The sequence below is a fragment of the Tachypleus tridentatus genome, chromosome 7 (assembly GCF_004210375.1).
Source record: "Tachypleus tridentatus isolate NWPU-2018 chromosome 7, ASM421037v1, whole genome shotgun sequence".
In the NCBI taxonomy this organism is placed as follows: Eukaryota; Metazoa; Arthropoda; class Merostomata; order Xiphosura; family Limulidae; genus Tachypleus; species Tachypleus tridentatus.
Genome location: NC_134831.1, coordinates 24,639,306 through 24,661,688, shown reverse-complemented (window position 1 = coordinate 24,661,688; position 22,383 = coordinate 24,639,306). Strand labels below are relative to the sequence as shown.

The window sequence follows — 22,383 nt, the reverse complement described above, 5'->3', positions numbered from 1 at the left end:
TGAGTGTTAGTATAATTAACCTAAAAAAATAGAATTAGTTTGGGATCACCGCCCCCCGCTAGTACAGCGGTATGTCTCCGGACTTACAACGCTAAAATAAGGGGTTCGATTCCCCTCGGTGGGCTGAGCAGAGAGCCTTTTGTGGCTTTGCTATATGAAAAACACGCATTGGGATCACCTAGTTAAATGCATAAAATTTATCATTAAAGTAAACATATCATCTCAAATTAAAATCGTTTCTGAATTCAACTAATTCATCAAAACAACCTTCTTTAACCAACAGAGACTTTAAATTAAGAAATCAACAAATAGTTTTGTTATTCATGCATCTCATTTTATACTTTCAGACTAAGAATAATATTAGTTTATAATTTTGCTGCTAAGCAGCATGATATAAAAGCCACAAAGTCATTTCATGAATTATCTTAATTTTGATTGGCTCACAAAGGAATTTACCGACGTTTGACTGTCTCGACTGCATTTTTCTGCCTGTTTGTTGGTTAAGTTTAATTTCGCAAAATGTATTTATTTCTGTTAGATATGAAATGCGAGGTTAGTGTATATTATGAGGTGAAGGGTGGTAGTATCTAACCCCTCATTTTTAACGGACGATACGGATGATATTCATTCTGTTAAGTTGATTTCAGAAAGAGTCCACCTTTATTGTTACACTTGTTATAAGACATTGGTATCAGGAGTATTACGTACTTTTTTAAAACGTTACGTTCGTTATTTAGTCCCAAAGCAATCTTTAAGAAATAGAATAGTATATATATATATAATAGTATTGCAAGCACGTTTTCTCTGTTGTTGAGGACGCTTTCTACTCAATTCAAAGCTCTTCAGGCCAGATGGAGTACAACAACACAGCAGTGACCAGAATAATATTTATAAAAAAAATTTTGTTGGAAAAACAGCTGTTATGTGCGAAATTCTTTTAAAAGCTGACGAAGTATGTTTTAATTACGTTTTCTGTGAGATGCAAGTATTAAGCATATTATTTACACATATATAAATATAATTAAATATTATATTATTTATCTAGTCTCAGAACTAAACCTATGGAATATATCCATAAGTGTTCATTCTCACAGGTTACTGGTATCTTCCCATAATCAGGATTAACAAAGTGCATTCATAACAGTAGCTTAAAAGTGTCAGTGTAAAAGTCTGAAATGTGATAGAATGGTTCTGTTTTTATTCATTATGCGAATTTCAGGTATGTTAATTTAATTAATGCATAAAATTATACCGTAAATAGTATAAAAGCGACAATAGAGAATATATATAAAAACATAGTTTTTTTCAGAGAAAATCAAAAGTCTATGGAAGCTTGGAAGAGATACTTACGATATGACGACAGTAAAATCGTTGGTAAGTGGTAACTTTATTTTTTCGTTTGAATAAGAATAACATAAATAAATTTTGTAGTGGGTTTTAGATACGTATATAGAAATTCGTAACCAAGTTAGTTCGTTGTGAGAATATTTTTTCTAGCAAATAACCAATAACATTTGTTCTATAAATAATGTATGGTTCTAAACTTAAATTAATAAACCAGATCGTTATATTGGTTCCTCGATATTCCATGTTAAACTAAAACAAACTAACCTATGTGATTCATTATCGTTATATTTCCAGATATGTTTGTTGGACAGTTAAGAAGTAGTCTCAAATGCACTGTATGTGGATATAATTCGGTGACCTTTGACCCTTTCTGGGACCTTTCGCTTCCAATTCTTAAGGTAAGAATTTCGTAATAACGAGATAACTACCTGAAGTAAACATGTACTCTCTCAAGACGTCTGATATGAATATTCAAAATTTAATTAAAATAAAGTACAAAACAACGTTTCGACCTTCTGAAGATGACTCAAGAAAATCGAAACGTTGTTCAGTACTTTATTTTAATTAAAGTTTTGAATATCCATGCCAGCCGTCTTGAGAATACATAAGGTAAGAATTTATTATATATAGAAAACTTTTAATAGCTACTTGTACAATAGCTCTCTTCTAAGAAACATAGTCACTGATAGCGTTGAACTGAAGAAGTGTGTCATACTTATATTCACTTTTACTTGAAAATACAATAAAAATATCTAACTTAAAAATTGAGATATTAATATTTAATGACTTTATCCTAAAAATGAAACCATGATTTCTGTTTTGAATGTTCGTTTGAACTTGTTTCTTTGTGTATACAAGAGAGGAATATAAAAATATAATGATGAAGTGCTAATCGCTCAATTTACAACTGAGATTAATCTTTCGTTTGCTTCATTAGTGAATCTGTATACTATGTTCTTACTTAAATCAGATTTTTACATATTACTACGCTCATAATGATCTCTTAGTACACAGATACACATGAATAAAGAAGAAACTATGCACACAATATGTCGAGAAATTCTAAGTTAAATTGATTTTAGTTTGGATTGCAGTGAAACCTGACTTTAAACATCTCGTGTTTATCAGGTCGTAAATCACAATTATTTCCTGGACACCGTATTTGTGAAGTATGTTAAGCTGGACTTAATGGTTTATGTTATAAAAATAATATTTTTTTAGAATTACAATTTGTACAATTTGTCAAGTTTTGGATACTTAAAAATAAACAGTTCAAGCACTTAAAATTATAAAATACATATAAAAATATATTTAAAAAATTTTGTTAAATCTCGTTGTGAGAGACGCAACAGAGATAAAAATTAGTTCCAAATGAGTATGGAGTCGAAACGTTTCAAATGGAAATACTGCATAGAGTAATTGTTTAATGGAACGAATGTGCTGTATGAATGCTCACTAATGCTGCGAGATAATCAAATCTTATTCGACTTAGTATAAACGTGACCTGTCTCTCTGTGTGTATATATGTACATCATAAAAAACAAAAAATATTCCTGGCTTTCAGGAAAATTAAAGTGAGAGACTGGTCGGTAAAGAGGAAAGTTGAATACATAAAAATCTTTAACTCATGTTATTTAAGTTTGTGTGTCACGTCATATATTTGTGCAACAATGTTTAAAATAGGTTATTGTGTTACAGAAACAAATCTACAGAGGGTTGCGTATGTTATATTAAACAAGGAAACCACGTAACAGTTACAGTCGATATAAAACCTGCGTGAAATGCAAAGTATTATAATTGCAGTTTGACATCGTTTTGTGTTTTTACGTTGTGTGATGCTACCAAAAATTGATCGATTTTTGCAATGATGTATAACGCTACTTTCTGAAATAAAACTGTCATGCACTCAAATCATAAAACTGTTCAGACCGGGGATATAAAATTTCGAAAACGGGATATATATTTTACATAGTGGTATATGAAATATGGATCATCTTGCAGCCTGCAACAAGCTATAACGCTATAACCCAATTGTGGTAACCAATGTGGCGGCGTTTTGTAACATTTAAGAATAAGTCAAAACAAAAGTCGGTAGCAAAAGGCGTTTAAGTAACCACAGCAACAGTACGTAATATAATGAAGGATCTCCATCTGGAGAAGGAACAGATGTTAGATGTATACAAGATGCTTCTATGAAATACCCAATTAATCGTTGCATCTCTCAAGCAGCAGTGTTGTGGAACGAGTATTTAATCAATGACATCAAAAGATATATCACTCAAGATATCGGATGAAGTTCTTTCAGATTTTTGTGGAATCAGAGTATTAAAAGTGGCACTAGAAAATCGCTGTCTTAAATGGATCAAAAATGCATATACAAGGAGGGATATTTTTTTTAACTTGGCAGCTTCACGACAGAGATTTATGAAAATTACGTTGCGTAGCTTGTCTTATGATACATGATTACCAATGAATGTAGTGAAGCTACATATTTGTTTGGATATAATGTACTCAACCTATTTATGAAGCTAGGGCGCTCTACTCGTAATCTGAGGATCGCGGATTCGAATCCCGTCACACCAAACATGTTCGCCCCTTTTAGCTGTGGGAGCGTTATAATGTGACTACACAATCCCACTCTCAGTCAAAAGAGTAGCCCAAGAGCTGGTGGAGGATAGTGATGACTAGCTGCTTTCCCTCTAGTCTTGCATTGTTAAATTAGGGACGACTAGCACAGATAGCCCAAATCCATAAAACAAACAAACTTTATGAAGTAGAAAATATTTTTGTTACTTTATTTAAAATATAAGATCAATTTTATTGTAAAGCAACATTCAAAATGGTAATCTATCTAAAACATTACGGTATTGATAAGTTATCATTATTATAAGTACTTTCAGAAAATGTAAATTACGTTGAGGAAAACTTAATCTAAATTTATATTAAAATTGTTTTTCTTTGGCATAGGGATAGAGATAAATTTCTAGAGAAAACCTTTGAACGACAATAACTCGATTCTTATTCGAAAAATAAATAAAATCAACATACACAAACATCATAATGATTTAAAAATGACACTTAACAAAGAAACGGCAACATGAAAATTATTTCTGTAGACGTTTTGGAAAATATGATTTTAAAAGCTCATAAAATAATGAAATGTTATTAATTCTTAAGAAAAAACAGGCAAAAATCTAGTGACTCAAAAATACTAACATAAAGTATTTGATATAGTCAGTTATATCAGTTTTTGTTTGTTTAGAATTGAACACAAAGCTACACAATGGGTTATTTGTGATTTGCCCATCACGGGTATCGAAACGCGGTTTTTAGCGGTGTGAGTCTTCAAACATACTACTGTGTCACAGAGGAACTTTATTAGTTTATAACAGTTCCATTTATAATATGGCTGAATTTCACTGATTTTTTTCTTTCTACACGTGTAAACAACTCGTTCTTTTCAATTAATACGTATGATTTATTAATTTCTTAACTGAATCAAATAGAAATAAATTATTTTTAAAAACACTAATTTTTACTATAATTTTTTTTTCAGTTCTTATATCAGTTATGAAGTAAAAGAATAAAGTACGTACATTGTAGTCTTGATAAAAACAAATGGCGTACCCACTTTTGAAACATTGTATTCTTGATAAAAACAAATGGCGTACCCACTTTGGAAACATTGTATTCTTGATAAAAACAAATGGCGTACCCACTTTGGAAACATTGTATTCTTGATAAAAACAAATGGCGTACCCACTTTGGAAACATTGTATTCTTGATAAAAACAAATGGCGTACCCACTTTGGAAACATTGTATTCTTGATAAAAACAAATGGCATACCCACTTTTGAAACATTGTATTTTTGATAAAAAATAGTGTACGTACTTTTGAAACATTTCAGTCTTTAGATCAGCGCAATGGAGGTATAATTCATGTTATATCATAATGTTGGAGATTCCTCAACTAAAAAAAAAACACGATCAACGAACTTACAGTATAAAGTCGTAATTGGAGAAACAAAAGAAACCTAAAGACCAGTCTTCAAAAACACAAAACTTTAACGTATCAGTGACTACAAAAACTGTGTCCTACAAAAATAATTCTGTTATAAAAGTTTTAGTTGCCAAGTGTGAACAATCATCCTTTATAGCTTGTCACAAATAGTTCTAGTTAAATGAATTTTTAGTTCTTTTTGAAATTCCTTGCACCTTTTATATCTGATCATGTATGCTAACTCTTCTATCGAAACAAATTCAGTTAAGGATATGAATGGACTACATGGTAACAATAAATGGGCCTTGTTACTTTCATGTTGTGGAAGCCCTGAGTTAATTCACATATTGAAATACTGTTTATGTCCAACTTCCCTCTTTTTCTAATAAAGCTACTGTTATTACAGTATTTGTCAGTTCTATTCTATACCTGAACTACTCCAATTTATAATGTTCTCTTATGAAAATGGAAGAATGATTCAGGTAGCAAGACAGAATGTTCTGGTTTTCAACATTCCGGACTGTTTCTTTACAAACCCTCTATTTGGTAGGTAGACTAATTCGTAAGTGATCAATTTTATCCAAGAAATTTCTTTTGTGGTTACATGTAAATCATCAAGTGCACTAGCTTTTAAAGAAGTACAAAGCTCTTACTCAAAACTGAGTGTCGTGGTCGTAAACGTAAGAAAGAGCCACACATGTTGTAATATTCATTGACAGTTATATTTGCCACCTCCAAGATTTTGATTTTTAATATAATAGATTTTTCTGGTGCTTTATTGATTCTAAAGAAATGATTTCGAATCCCCCGCTAGGAGAGTAGTAAGTCAATGGATTTATAACGCTAAACTCAGGTGTTCGGTTTCCCTCGGTGGTTACTGTAGATAGCTAAATGTGGCTTTGTTGTAAAACACATATGCACAAGAAAATTCGACATATTTACCGGTGCATGTTTTACGTTACTTCTCATTCGTTTGCAAAGTACACAACTAGAAGATAACATGATAGCTTCCTCGCTATAAAACCTTAGAAACGTTTGAAACAAACCTAGACTAAGAATATAACATTCCACTGGTTTATTTACTGCTGCCACCTACTTGCTTTCCTCTGTTCCGCATTAAAACTCGGAACAGTATGCCTGAATCATAGGGTTGTCTCTTTAGTTCATTTCATTAATAATGAGTCGGTATTGCTGGGTGATGCTACATTTCATAGTAAATCATGACACGATTTTGTAATTTCTATTATACATACTGGTTTATAAAAGTAATTTTAACACAAGAAATAAACGACCTCAATTTGTTTTTATTCTCTAAAACGTTTCAGTTTCTTCAGGAGTGCTTCAATGAAATACAAACCGTAACGGTTATGATTTCACAATTATTCTACTGATGTATTCAAATGCGAATACTTAAAACTTGATGAAGTTCTTCTTAGCCAATTCTTTGTTACTATATAATAATTTGTTATTCAAAAAACGTTATTCACTACGAAGTTTCTAATTATTTATTTGTAGTGTGGAAGTCGAGTCACCCTCCAGCAGTGTCTTGAATTATTTACAAAAGAAGAGAAACTTGATGGAGATGAAAAACCGGTAAGTTATTTCTTAATAAAGATAAACCAATAATGCTTTAAGTATTTATTCTGCTGGAAATTAACTAAGTGTTCATCTTAACATTTTCCCGAAAAAGATGTTCGTGCAGTAGCTCAGAAGGTTCAACAAAAAAAGTGATTTCTGTTGAGGGTAAATATTTTCCAGTGAACAGTTTATGGGTCAGAGTATTTTCCATTACTACTATTTTGTTTGTATTTTAGAGCTAGGAACGTTGCACACAAACGCATTCACACACATACACAAAATATTCATGTGAAAGAAAAATTGAAAATAACATAATTATGCTTATGTTTTTAATGGTTCTCTGACTTTGCATAAAAACACAGATCAAAAAGTTGTGTGATATAATATTGAATGATTCGTTATTTTATGAAAGTAGTCATACAGTTGTGTCAGTTTGGGAATAACTGTATACCTGAGCCTCGAGGTTTTTGTTGCCAGAAATGCGTTTTCTTTTTCCATTTTGCTGTTATAAACGTAACTTAATCGATATTTTTCTCTGTACAGTTTTTTTAACAAGTCTCAATTTTTGATAGTCTAAACAATTTCCATAGTCACTGAATAAGAGTTGTGAATTTTTGTACATTTCATTTGTTTGGCATAATTTTAGTTTCGACAAATTTTGAAGTATTACCTATTTCTTTGAAGTATACAGGTTACTTTTTCGTATTCCTCCAAACGACAACCAACACAGTAAAATAATCTTAATTTCTTATTATTTACTTTCGAGTGCCTGCCCAGCGATTTGTGTAATTATCGAATTGTGGAAAGGATGCTTGAAATGTGTTTATAAATATATATATATATATTTTTCTAATCGTCCAATTTCGTTTCTTACCGGAAAAACCAAGGTCTACTCTGTGGAATTGTTAGCGATATTGTTCTAAATTCCTTGCAAATTATAAAATATTTTATTCTACCTGTTTCTTAATTATTATAAATATAATATGTATGTCACTAATTCTGAGATATTTCATACTAATAACGACAACATATGCCACCTTTGTGCTAGGTGTACTATGTCATGCAGAAAATTTATATTTTCATCATAGTGTATATTTAAATAGGAAAAAGCCCAGATTCATTCTATTATAGACCGTGTGAAATTTCCTTACATTATTCGAGCAAATACTAAAATTAACACTCAAGTTCATCATGAAAAATAATATTTCCAAGAATATATCAGCTCATCAAGATTAGCCAGGATAATGAGGGAAGCTACAGTGACTTAGGTAATTACCACCACCACCACCCCAACACACACACACACTTCAACGTTCAAAAAGAGCCGCCTGATGCTGATTGGCTACCTCAGGGAGGTGAGGAGCAGGAGATGACACTAAATTGTCATCATGAGCACGTTGTCAGGGACGTATTGCTTGGCCTCCATTACAGATGGTTATGACTTCAGAGTTCAATGAAGTATAAACACTAGTTTTAATTAGCATGTCACAAAATGACTATATTTAATACAATCGATGTAATTGATGTCCTGCTGTGAATAGTTTCTAAAGCAAGCCTAACAGTAACCTTGAATATTAAACACGTGATCAAGGTGAATGTTAAAGCGTGGACGGTAACAATATTAGTATTTCCATGGTAATTTTGTGTACTGTAGAATAAAGTTTTACATGCGATTAAATCTAGTCACTGATGATGTGCTGAGGCAATGAATTCAATATTCTCATTTATAGAATTACTGTATGTATGTGTAACCACGTGATGACCTTTGTAAATCCTAACAAAGTGACATCAGTGTCCAAATTGTGAGTGATTTCCTAACATTCGTTATGGCATTAGACAATCTCAAAGTCTTTATGTAATTTGGTATTTTAAATAGAAGTAAAGTAAAACAGTAAGTCGTTCATTTTTTATATTTTGTTGTAGGAAAACAAAAATAAATTATTGGTTATAATAAGTGCCTCACTTAAATAATAAGTATGCTTTACTTGTGAAAATGAAACAGTGAGTGTCCTACAGAACACTACTTGAAAGAAGCTATGAACAGTTTAGAAATGTATTCCACACTTTCACAAATTTTGTGTATAGAAAGAAGTGTGGAGGTATGTTTGCCAGTGATCAATTCCTAACAGTGTTAGACAGTCTCAACGGTTTATGCAATTACATGATAGCAAATTGTGTTCGTGTATTATTTTTAGTTGAAGGAAATTGTATTAGTACAGATATTAAATTATGAAAAATAATGGTATTAACATAAATAAACCTAAACATTGTTGACGTAGTCACATGTGGAAGTATAGTAACATTGTCACATATTTATTAAATCCTGTGAACAGTTATTAAAATAATAATATTAGCATTATTAAATACAGACATTGGTCACATGTGGAAGTGTAGTGTCCACCTTTGTAAAACCTATGTAATATAAAACTATAAAGTATTATGTGTAAAATGAAATATTTTCAATTTATAACATAAAGTAGAACTAATGAAAGTTTTACTTAGTGAATAATAAGTAATATTTTATGGGCTGTTTACTTATAAATGGTCAGGAAATTTAAACCGAGTGTATTAAATATAATCATCATACATGTTGATCAAATTTGTACCGTTTCCACTTTGAAGAGCTATTACATCATTAACGTCTGTTATGTCGGTCTAGCAGCACATTTTCTGTTTGCATAGAACTATTATGTCATAGCCATTTGTCAGATATTAAACTATAATTTCAACTATCCCTAAGTTAGCCCTGTCCTCTGATGATACTTTGTAGAACTATGACGTCATGATCACCTGTCATGTTGGCCTAGAACGCATCTCTAACAACATGATCACTTGATTTATAATTAAAGAGTAAAACAGTAAGTTTTGATTATTTTGTGATATCGTCCTTATGGGACAATTTAAATATAAATGGTCAGAAAATGCGAAGAATTAGAATTTATGAGACTTTGTGAAAACATGACGTCTTCGTCTTTGATGATATTTCACTTCTCCACTCCCTCTTGAGGCAGTCAATCAGTATGAGATGCCATCTTATGGATTCTGAAGTGCTGGGATAACTACTGACGCTTGTTACACGCGATTGACAATTCAACACAAGGGATTTCACTGTAAGTTGTGAAGATTATCTATGTCCTGCTCAAGTTCATTCTATGCGCAAATACAATTATTGACTTATATATATATTGTTTAATGAGAGCTGGCACTGAGTCATTTCATGAGTGTTGGTATTGAGCTATTTTGGTCTCCTGCTTTGGTATTAAGTCACATTCAAATACAATACTAAATAAGAAAGCCAATTTTTATGTTCAAAATGTTACTTCTTTTTTCTTTCAGAGGACTTCATAGAACGAAAAGAATTTTTTCTCGCTTTTATAATAATAATATTGTTGTTTTTTAACTATTATTTCTGTTTAGTATTGCTCAAAGTGCAAAACCAGGCAGACCTGTCTCAAGAACTTCACAATTCACAAATTTCCAAGTATATTAGTCCTTCGTATCCTTTTATAGTTTACTGATCCTTTCGTTTACAGCCCCAGTCCGGCATGTCCAGGTGGGTAAAGGTGTTCGACTCGTAATGTGAGGGTCGCGGGTTCGAATCCCCGTCGCATCAAACATGCTCGCCCTGTCATTGGGGGCATTATAATGTGACGGTCATTCCCACTGTTCGTTGATAAAAGAGTAACCCAAGAGTTGGCGGTAAGTGGTGATGACTAGCTGTCTTCCCTCTAGTCTTACACTGCTAAATTGGGGACGGCTAGCACAGATAGCCCTCGAGTAGCTTTGCTAGAAATTCAAAACAAACACAAACACACATTTTCAGCCCGTTACTTACTGCTTATAAAATTGTTAACAACATACAAAAGAATTCCAAATGAAATTAAATATTCCAAAATAAAATCATAACCATACTATACTATCAAAGTTTGCTAGTTTGGGATACCTTGTAATTCACAAAATTACTTTCTTTCGAATTATCAGTAAAGCTTTTCTGTGAATAAATCTTAGCATATACTGACAAAAAGACTTTTACCTAAAATAACACAAAAATAATTATTTTGTTAACATTAAAGTGTATTATTGATACTAATTTTTTTAACAAAAAGAGAATCAACAAATACTAATATGCACAGAAGCAAATGTTGAAGGAGTGATAAACACTAAATTGCGTAGAAATAGGAACATAAAAGTTTTAAACAATCAACACATTACGCTCAGAACAACAAGTATTTATAACTCACAAAATATTTCCTTCAGCAATTGGTACAGATTATTAACTGTAACGTGTTAGAATTCTTTATAATTGAATTATCGTAGTATGTTTCAATATGTTGTTGTCCTTTTTTGGAGGAGAGTGATTGGAAAATGAAACTTTTAAAGAATAAAAAGGTTCAACAATATACAGTAAATATTAGTAATTTTAGCATAAAATTAAATAATCTCGTGATCACGAAATCTGATACAGCTGCTTAGCGGATATGCTCAAAAAACAGGCAAGATTGTGCATTTTTTTTCTACAAATGTGAAACGTTGCATACTTATACAACTTTAATCTTTAACAATTTTCTGCTATAGTATTAATTATTCAACGCCTCTTAATCGCCTATATTACCATCTGGTGGCCGATCTGACCGAGCAGTATACAAGTTGAAGGGTTTATGCGTAAATCTCCATGAATAATTGATATGAAAAACAATAGCAAAATGAACTGAAATCACCGTATAATGTTGTATGTTTCATGAACATTTTGGCCTCTTGTTTTCTAATTTACAGTTCTAGGGATCCAAAACTGCTTTGGTAACTACAGAATAAACAACAACAAAAAAAAACTACCCTACCCAGTTACTCATCGTAATTCATAGAATTACATAAAATGCATTAATGTGCAGAAATCAGTTAATCTGATCAAACGAGGTTTCAAAATGTTAAGAAAAACTTCATTTTACTATTTAGAATGTTTAAATGTCAAATTTATAGACTTGGCGTAGTTTATATGATTGACTACTAATAAATGTTATTTTCTTTATATTTTAAAGTTAAATAAGGTAACATATGTCTTAAGATATCAAAAGAATATTTATTATTTAACATTTATTCACCTCTTAATTTTTAAACTGATTCTGTAACGTTTGAAATAGTAAGTATGCTTGCAGTCTAATTTAAGCATAACAACTATTACATTTGATAAATTTGATTTTGTTTGTGGCTAAAACACATTGCTATAAAGCTTATAAATTAAACTAATTTACTGTTACATCAGCGAAGTGGTAAAAAATAAAGAATACTAAAACTTTCTAATAAATCAGTATGAATACTAAGCATTAACATAAACACCAGAGTTGGCCTAAAAACAATCAGGTGAGAGTTTTGTTGCTAAGCGACTGAGCATTACAAAAAAAAAAGAGCATGAAAGATTTCTTGATAGACAATAACACTTTTATAGTAAGTAATAACACCAACACATTTAATCTGACATTCATATTTTAGGCGCTATCTACAGTTTCTTTTTGGTGCATAAATGCAAGACCGTTTTTACAAGCAACTGTTAGCACCAGTTCTGAAAAGAGAAATATAACTGTTACTACAGCGAGTCACAGTCTTATCATTGATGCATGCATTAACCCGATAAACGGTAACGCTTTCTGTTCATAGATAGACAGAGATTGAGAAACAATCACCTTTCTCAAGTATTTCTCGGACCAGTTCTTATGGGTCCTGCGGAAGATAGGGAATGGGATAGGTCTAGAATGTCTGTGACAACAGACACACAGAGTTTTACACTGTATATTTGGAAAACAAACTGATTTTACCCAAATTGCTATTGTTTCAGGTAGACAGTATTATTAACGGTACATTTTACCTATGTGAGAAACATCTTGTTTATGTATGAAAGATATAACACATTATTTATATAATGTTAATTTGCTCATACTTGGAGGTAAAACGTTATCATAATTATGAATTAACATATTACTCGTAAGATTTATTTAATATGTGATTAGTTTTACAGCGATATACAGTTTACAATATCAGTTTTGTTAGTTATTACTCTCTACGTATAAGTGGAATGCACGTGGTTGCCATGTTAAGAGTTGCTGGGAAAGTGAAACAGTGAGAATTCTGGTAGAATGTAGTGGTTTCAAGCAGTCGTCATAACGACGATTAGAGCAGCTTTGCTAGAAAGAGATGAAGTGTATTTCAGTCTATTTGTGAGTCTGCTAGAAAGAGTGATAGCACAGTTAAATTATATCTCAGATTGCAGTTGAAGTTAGCTTATCTGTTTGATAATCATACATACATACGTACAGTACCGTACAGTAACTGCTGCACATGTGTATGATATAGACATAAAAACGACAGCCTTACATGTGGTGGATATACATAGGTCAACATGTGTGTTCTGCTAGGGTTCACAAATAAGAGACTAACATGTGTAGCTGGATGCAAGTAAACAGATATTGGAGTATGACTGGTAAGTCATAGTAATCTTGCAACTGCAAAATTTGTCATAATATAGTGGGTTTCCATACATCCTCAAACATGCTTGGCAAGAAATGGTAATGAGCTCAGCTTATCACAACATTGACGAAATGAAAAGCAAAATCAGGCAAGGCATTTAGGCACAACTAAAATAAAAATAAATTAATTTGTCTTAAAAAAGTGAAAATATAGCGAGTCAAATGTGTTAACGACTAATGTCGTAAAGAAATAAAGTATGCTTCAGAAAACTGCCACTCAGAAGAGGAACATAAGTGCTTTATTTGTGATGAAGCTGGAAAATCAAAAAAAAATTAGGTGAAGCAACTATTTACTCTTTATCCTGACAAAAAGAGTCAGATGAACTGCCACACCGGTGACACCAAACTGTTAGTTAGACTTAGTGCAGGTGATGTGACTGTCATCGAAATAAAATACCATTTCAAGTTTTCAGATTTTGTGGCGAATACTGAAGAGATTTAGACATTTTTATTAATAAAATATAAAAAGCAAAAAGAAAAAACGTCATTTACTCACCAGATTGTAATACAGTATAGCACTTGAACCCATGTCAGATCTCTGTTCTTGCTTGTGACCAGACAATGCATGTACTAGCCAAGATAATTCGATGTACTCACTCAAATATATTTGATAAGGAGAAATCTGTGCTCATGTTTGTTGGTTGAATACTGAAATGACAGCATGGATATTAGTAGAACCTAATTAAAAGAAAGTAGATGAACAGATTTGCTCACTCAAGCGGATATTGCTGCATCAGATAGAACAAATTTACCTTCAAGTAGCCCATTTGAGACGAACTAGATATACCTATTAGGTTATAGCAGCCTCCCTGTACATTCTGCAATTTTAAACCTATAATGAATATGTTGAAGAGGTAGAACATTCTGAAGATAACTGAAGATAAACAAAACTTTGATGCATGGTTCTACGGAAAGCAGGACACAATCCTCAGTTCAAGTATTGGACACTTGTTTTAAAAACTAGTTTTTTTTAAGGTGTTTAAGGCCAACATGCTTCCAAATGTACACTACTCTGTCATTCATCTCACATTGTTGAATCTGTGCATATATGGTACATACAAAAAATCCTAGTCATGCATCCAGAAAATTCCAACGAGTTCTAAGGTTGAGAAATTCACATTGCAAAAGATGGGAATGTATTTTTAGTGATGGCCAAACTCATGAACAAAGTAATATGATGATAGGACAGTTGGTCTAATGGAAAGACTACGTTTTCTTTGGAGGTGGAGGATTGATAGAACAAAAATCGCAAGACTTCTTCACGAATTTATGTGAAAGTATTCACACAGTTGTAGATAGTGCTGCACAAAACTTCTGGTTTTTCAAGCAAGGTTCTGAATACATGTGAGCTCTATGGTAGACACCATTTAAAACCTTGACAATCCATTCACTGATAGCGTGGAACTCTAATCACTGATGAAAAAGAATATTGCTAATGCGTCACTTGTTAGAGTACTAAATTAAAGAGATGAAACTACATCAGTAATAAGCAGAACTAATGTTGCAAGAGCTCAAACCAAAAAAAACAGCAAAAACATTTCAAGTGTATAGTGGGTGCGATATGGGATATCTACAAGCAAGGCAACCTTAAATTGTCAGAATGTTGCTTTTGGTACCATTTTTTCGTAACTGTCAAAACTTCCTCAGGGTTGATGAAACTGGAGCTGTTATATTAGCTGACACAGTATGTTATCCATATGAAAGTAAACAAAGAATTTTCGTTTACTGATGGTTACGATGTCCTGAGTATAGTACCATCTATAGAGAACCTACCCTAGCTTTTGTCACGCTCATATGAAGATTTTGATGCAGACACCATCTTTTACTGTGTTAACGGTGAAAAAAAATACATTATGCTCAGAATGGTGAATCCAGACATTGTTGTGCTTGCCATTGGTGCACACTGTCAGCTATTTAGTGATCAACTGTGAATTTATCTGGGACACGAAATAAATTCTGAGACCTTCCAGCTCACCAATATACATCTGCTCTAGTACCAAAAAGATCAGCAGCTCTTCCTATGTTATATGACATAACTGGTTGTAAAATCGTGTCTGGCTTTGCTAGCAAAAGCATAGCATGGGTTGTATGAGTGCCTTAAAATGAAGCTATATTTGTATTCTTACTATCTGTCCATTTTTGACATTGTAGATAACTGCTTGGCTATATGCGAGATAGTCCTGATTCTCCTATATCTTTGTTTGTTTTGAATTTCGCGCAAAGCTACACGAGGACTATCTGCACTAGCCGTCCCTAATTTAACAGCGTAAGACAGGAGGGAAGGTAACTAGTCATCACCACCCACCGCCAACTCTTGGGCTACTCTTTTATCAACGAATAGTGGAATTTACCGCCACATTATAACTCCCTCACGACTGAAAGGGCGAGCATGTTTAGTGTGACGGGGATTCAAACCCGGGGACCTTCAGATTATGAGTCGAGTGCCTTAATCACCTGATCATACCTGGCTAAATACAATGTGTGTGGGTTTTCTTATAGCAAAGCCACATCGGGCTACCTGCTGAATCCACCGAGGGGAATCAAATCCCTTATCTTAGCGTTGTAAATTCATAGACTTACCGCTGTACCAGCGAAGGACAGTATCTTCCTACCAGAGGGTTAGACAAAGTAAGTATGACTTTGCTGTACACACTCGCTTAACCTAAAATTTCGTAATAGATAAAAATTCCTGTAACACATGAAGATATAAAATTATTATTTAGTATTTTATGGCTTGTAAAATTTTGACAACCGTTTGACATTTTGCATGATCAATGTGCAGAAACTCCTTGTGATGAAAGGGGGTTCAACTGACATAATCCCTCATACTTTAGTAGTATTACATCCCGGAATAATAAAATGAATGTGAAGAGAAACAAGATGCTGTAGGAAATGTAATTCACTATATAATGAGTGAAATAGAAACATCAGTGTTCTTTAATAACCAAAAATGAGTTCGTTTTCCTCTTGTAATTTCAAAACTATTCAAATATGACCTCGTAATATATCAGTAATAGATTACCCATTTTCTAGAGCCCTTATTTGATTGTATAAATTGGTTTTTGCATGTTTATTCCTTTTTTGTGGAATTTTGTAGATTTTGAAGAAAAAAGAAACTTTTGAAAATGCTATATTGTACATCATTGCACTCCATAGTTACCAAATAACTTCTAAAGTTCTTTACTAGTATCTAAAATTGTAACCTAGAAAACTAGAAGCCAAAATCTGCAATAAAACAGACAATATTATGAGCGATTTCCTCTCATTTTCCTGATAGCTATTACTTTACTGTTTTCTTCATGATAATTCTCACATTCATGCTAACATTCTGAGATATACTGATCTATAATTAATCAATTATTAAAAGAACTATAATAAAAAACTCTTAAACTGCTTTACTCCTCAAATAAATTCGCCACCATACGGAGAATAGGCCACTAGATGGTGCTGATCAATTGGCCCAGCAAGTAAAGTTGTTTAAGTATTCAGTCTCATATTTAGATGAAAATATGCATTGGAATATAGCTAAACAAACAAACAAAAAAACTTAAAATCAATACTGTACAAACGCAATAACATAATTTTTCCTTTCGTCAAAATAAATATACGTAAGTTGTTTGGTATCAACTATGTAAGGCCCGGCATGGCCAAGCGCGTTAAGGCGTGCGACTCGTAATCCGAGGGTCGCGGGTTCGAATCCCTGCCACACCAAACATGTTAGCACTTTCAGCAGTGAGTGCGTAATAATGTGACGGTCAATCCAATTATTCGTCTGTAAAAGAATAGCCCAACAGTTGGCGGTGGATGGTGATGACTAGCTGCCTTCCCTCTAGTCTTACACTGCAAAATTAGGGACGGCTAGCACAGATAGCCCTCAAGTAGCTTTGTGCGAAATTCAAAAACAAACAAACAGATATGTAAATTCAGGTCTCCATACTAGTAGATACAAAGAAACAATCGTTTCTTTAAAGTAACTAAAAACCTAATAATATCATAAAGCCGTTTTTATAATTCCAAATTTAAGATGTAAAAAATATCTCTCCTCATTGTTTAGTCTTTCTTAGGCGTCCTTTACTTATTCAACTGACCTAGCATGACCTGATGGTTAAGACACTCAACTTGCAATTGCAGGTAAGGAACAGAGAATACAAAAGAAATGTTTCATTTGAAGTACAAAAATATTACAAGGATAAAATAATGGCAAATAGCATGACCGCTGCATGCAAGTGGTCCACTTTCGTAGGATAGAAACACCTTACTGGCTACTAGGACCAAAGAAAACATCAACGTAAAATGATTCCTGGATCATACCCTAAACAGCCATGTACTATAATTTTAAGATTCTGGATGTCCAGATCTGCCGGAAAACTCCCCTTTAAAAAAAAAAAGTCATATTTTCTTCCATCAAATTAGAGATTGCTTATTAAGATGGCTGTGTATAGCATGTAAAAATATAGTTTTCCATGAAATAAAAAGTGCAAATAATTAAAAATGATGAAGTGACAACATTAACCAGGCTTTTCGTCTGACTGTTTCATAGAAGTAAAACTTAGAAATTTATGACATACTTTAAATACCATGAAACGACAGTTTATTGAAATTATAGAAATACAAAAAACTCATACAAATTGTCATTAAAACGTACAATATCATGCTTTGTTATTAGATTTTCTGGCATCGTACAAAACTATCCACACAAACCAGCCAGTGATATTTTTATTAATTTTACCAGGGAAATAATTCAAGCAAACTAGCAGCAAATGTACCTACTGCTTTTGTTCCTAATACTCAATGGTCCCAATGTTAAAATAACAACTTGTGTTATTCTTGAACCTTATATACTTGTTTTTAATTATAATACACTTATCTTTAAAACTGTCATTTAATTTGTTACGGTCTGTACTTTATTTTCCAATATTCCTTTTACTCTATCAGACTATTTATTCCCAAACACCTCTATTATCCACTAGATAAGTTTAGACTAAACACTTCTATCGAACATACTAAAGCTTCCACAGATATCCTACTATCAGTATATCTGAACAGTACAGATATTGACCTTTGATATTTTTCTTGTAAGCCTTGAATTATGTTCAGTAATTTATTCCCTCATCTAGTTCGAGAGAGAACTAAAAAAAACAAATTATATATCTGTTTTTATTTAAAAGCTTCCGAAAGACATTTTAATACTTGTTGTAAGCTATTGTTGGTGATTATAATGAAAAGGTACACAATGAACTAACTGTTACCTGTTTATTGTGTAGAGTTAAACCCTAGATTTTAGGCTTGTCAAGTATATAAACATTGCGCTAACCCACGGTAGAATTGCCATATAAATCAACTCTTATGACTTACAGTATTGAGTACCATTGTATCTTATATACGATAGAAAACGCCCCAACGTATCACACACTAAAATATCAACACGATGTATACCTGTACTTTTAACACTTGGAAACCAAATTAAGTTCCTAGTTTCACCATGCTCCCATTACAAGTAACATTATCAATATACTTAATAAGAGAATAACACACTTAGCAAACTGTGTAGACCTCTTGATCATCTCGTACTTCACTGCAATCAGACAAAAGTTCAAACCGATTAAAGTCTGGCACCCGTTCCTAAACTCGTAACGATTATTACTATTGTGCACTCTTGTTCTTGTTGTTCTCCAAAAGTGTGCACCCTTGTAAACCTGGCACTCTTGTTCTCCAAAAGTGTGCACCCTTGTAAACCTAGCAATCTTGTTCTCCAAGTGTGCACCCTTGTAAACCTAGCAATCTTGTTCTCCAAAAGTGTTCCCCGCTGGGACAGCGGTAAATCTACGGATTTACAATGCTAAAATCAGGGATTCGATTCCCTTCGGTGGACACAGCAGATAGCGCGATGTGTCTTTGTTATAAGAAAAACACACGTTCTCCAAAATTAGCCTAATTCTACGAATTTCCTACCGTGTGTCCTTGGTTTTTGTTACTAATGTGTTATTTTCATCTTCTAATAGCGTAATCTTCTACAAAGCTATCTCAATTTTCCTTAAGAAAGCAGCACGCTCTGCAAGCATAGTATACTATATACTCATGTGACTTCTGAAACTCGTACTCTTGCGCACTGTTCTCTAAATTAAATAGTTCAATTTTGCCATCTACCGCATTCTGTCAATTTCACCCAACTTCTCCCTGAACTACCTCTACCATAATGAAATTTTAATAAAAGTTTGCAATCTATTATACATATAAATTAAATAGTAGATAGTTCTAAAGCTAAAATCTCCCATTAACCAATACTGATACCAAGAATTACTCGTACTGAAATTCCGTTGTACGCCACAGCCATAGATAATGTAACTAAGCGTATTTGTTGATATAGATAACTTAAGTTAAATCCCTCTCATGCTTAATTGGCACATAGGATCCCATGCTGAATTTCGGTTTAATTGGCAGAAGTCTCTTGCTCAAGAACAAAACAACTTGACGCGGACAATCCTCAAACTAGCAATCATCCAACTACAAGTCCAAAGCATAAAACCGATGAACCGTGCTGCCCCATAGATAATTTACTAATACATTAAATGTTCGATAACTACAAAGTAATGATACAAACAATAATTTCAGCCATTAATATTAATTAGCCAACAGTTGTGATAATTATTCAATTTCAGTCTAATACTTAATTATTTTAGTATCCTATACTACAACCTAAAACTAATACTATTACCTATAATTGAACAGTATGTTAAGCCTGACGATTTCGGTATTAAACTTAAAACCAGTGTTGTAGCTTTAGGCTTGGTTGTAACTACAGTTATATAGCGTGGAAGTGTTCAATTCTAATCAACCTTTCTGTTATAAACAAAAACAACTTGTTTTATTTAATTAAAAATGATAAACTAGCGAACCCTTAAGTATAGCTAAGCATTTTTAACATAGTATCGAACTGTACTTTTCCAGATTGGATAAAATAGGAAATGATGCACTTTGATAAAAGAAGTACTTTCAAGTGTATGCGTGCATTAAAGCGCCTTGTTATTTAAGGGGCTTGGCGTGGCATAGTGGTTTAGGTGGATGGACTATGAATCTGAAATTTCATGGTTCGTGTCCTGTTGTTGTAGAAACGTGCTCCCTACTTTAACACTATGGTAAATCTCATTATTTAGATAGACAAGAATAGGCGGTAGATGTCATTGACTAAACGCCTTTCTTTTAATCTGTAGCTACAAAATAGGGCATTGTATAGTTTTGAATTATAAATCTAAAGAAAAATTGTCCAAGAGAGCACTTTGTGTTTCAGATCATTTCGGAGTACTTTAACTTCATTACTTACACAACATTCTGAACAGTGTTATTTTATTTTATTTATGAACGAATTGAATAATTATAGAAAGCAATCTAAGTAGAATGGATGTAAATATATAACAAATTTCTGATTCTTACTGTGTTTCTATATAACTGTAAATTTGTCGTATGCAGTCCGAACAGCACATTGGCTGGTCATTTTGATGATGCTTAGAAATATTGATATCACATAACTATGTGTCAAATATATTAAAATGAGTTAGCCACCTTAATTTTAAAATACAGACTTGAAGCGTTTTTCCCCCAGTGAAAGGTTTCGCGCCAAACTCAATACCGAAGTGGAATTTCCAATGACTGGTCTAGACTTAGGACTTTATGCTTCAAAAAATAGCAGAGGTTTGTAATTTACATTTCATTTCCAACTTTAAATTTAATAGTTAATCTTAAGTTATTTAACTGGAGACATAGTGTAACTGAAAAAACAACCTTAATTGTACACACACATTTCACTATATATATATATATATGTATATATACACCCACATATAAAAATAAACTTTAACATGTTCAGAGAAATATAATTTAATAAAGTAATAACATATTTGTTTAACAGTTTTAAAACGTACGTAATAAATTTTATGAAAACGTTGTTATGCTATAGTGATACAGTAGTCATAGCTTTATCTTTTTTTCCCGTTTATTTCTATGTTTAATCTTGCGTTACATTTTATTTCGTTCTCTTTGCAGTCTCTCATTCTACTTTATACAATCTATATGCCGTTTGCAATCATAGTGGATCTACTTTCTCTGGCCATTATACTGCTCTCTGTCGTCATCCATATTCGGACGAGTGGCATGAGTTTAATGATAGCAAGTAAGAAATAATACATAACATATATTTAGTAGATTCTAATATTTTATAGTGGAAATGGAATTCAGTATTATTAAAAGCTTAGCATTAATTTTAAGCCTGTCACAAAAGACTAGAGCTGGTTGAGATTTTCTTGTTAGATGCTAAAGGCGTACTTAGAGACTGGAGTGAAATGTTAGATCATACTGCAGTACTGTTTAAACAAGTTAATAGCGTATTAGTGTTAAAGCTGTTACAAGATAGCTCAATTGTCGTCTTTCGGTAAAAGTAAAGCACCTATTAAAAATTTAAATTATAGTGGTTTAATGTTCTTTTCTAAATTTACATTCAGTGATAAAACTAGAAAACATGGACACTAATTATTTTTGTTGTTGTTACACAGTACTTGATATAGCTATAAATTTTGTATCTGCTTGGATTTTCAGTGTATCAATAACTTTAATTACAACCACAAAGAATCTTTCAGTGTTTTATGTTTTCACATTTTTTAAAAATATTGTTATAAAGTATTAAAACCATGAGTACTGCAATTTAATAACATATTTTTCTCCATGCTACTATGTTAGTGATATTTTTTTAAATCTAGTAAAAAGAAATTGTCCAAAGAAGCAAAGGTTAAAGTCTGGCGATCCATAGCTTATAATGCTAGTATAGTATTATATTCTTGACGCAAACAAAAAATAAAGGTTAAATTTACTCAAGCTATATAAATAGGATTTGGAGTTTGTGTTTTGAAAGTTGAGGTTGCAATAGCTCCGGATGAAATACTTTCCAAA

General features: G+C 32.5%; 1 protein-coding gene across 1 annotated transcript in view; it reads left to right on the top strand.

The window, feature by feature from the left end:
- LOC143255327 (ubiquitin carboxyl-terminal hydrolase 2-like) overlaps nt 1-22,383 on the top strand; it is a 77,753-nt gene that overhangs the window by 52,751 nt on the left and 2,619 nt on the right. Inside the window, exons 6-11 of the mRNA XM_076510797.1 lie at nt 1,310-1,374; nt 1,642-1,745; nt 6,863-6,940; nt 10,343-10,421; nt 21,022-21,132; nt 21,484-21,610. Of these exons, the coding sequence (XP_076366912.1) occupies nt 1,310-1,374; nt 1,642-1,745; nt 6,863-6,940; nt 10,343-10,421; nt 21,022-21,132; nt 21,484-21,610 (564 nt within the window). The remainder of the gene's footprint in view (nt 1-1,309; nt 1,375-1,641; nt 1,746-6,862; nt 6,941-10,342; nt 10,422-21,021; nt 21,133-21,483; nt 21,611-22,383) is intronic.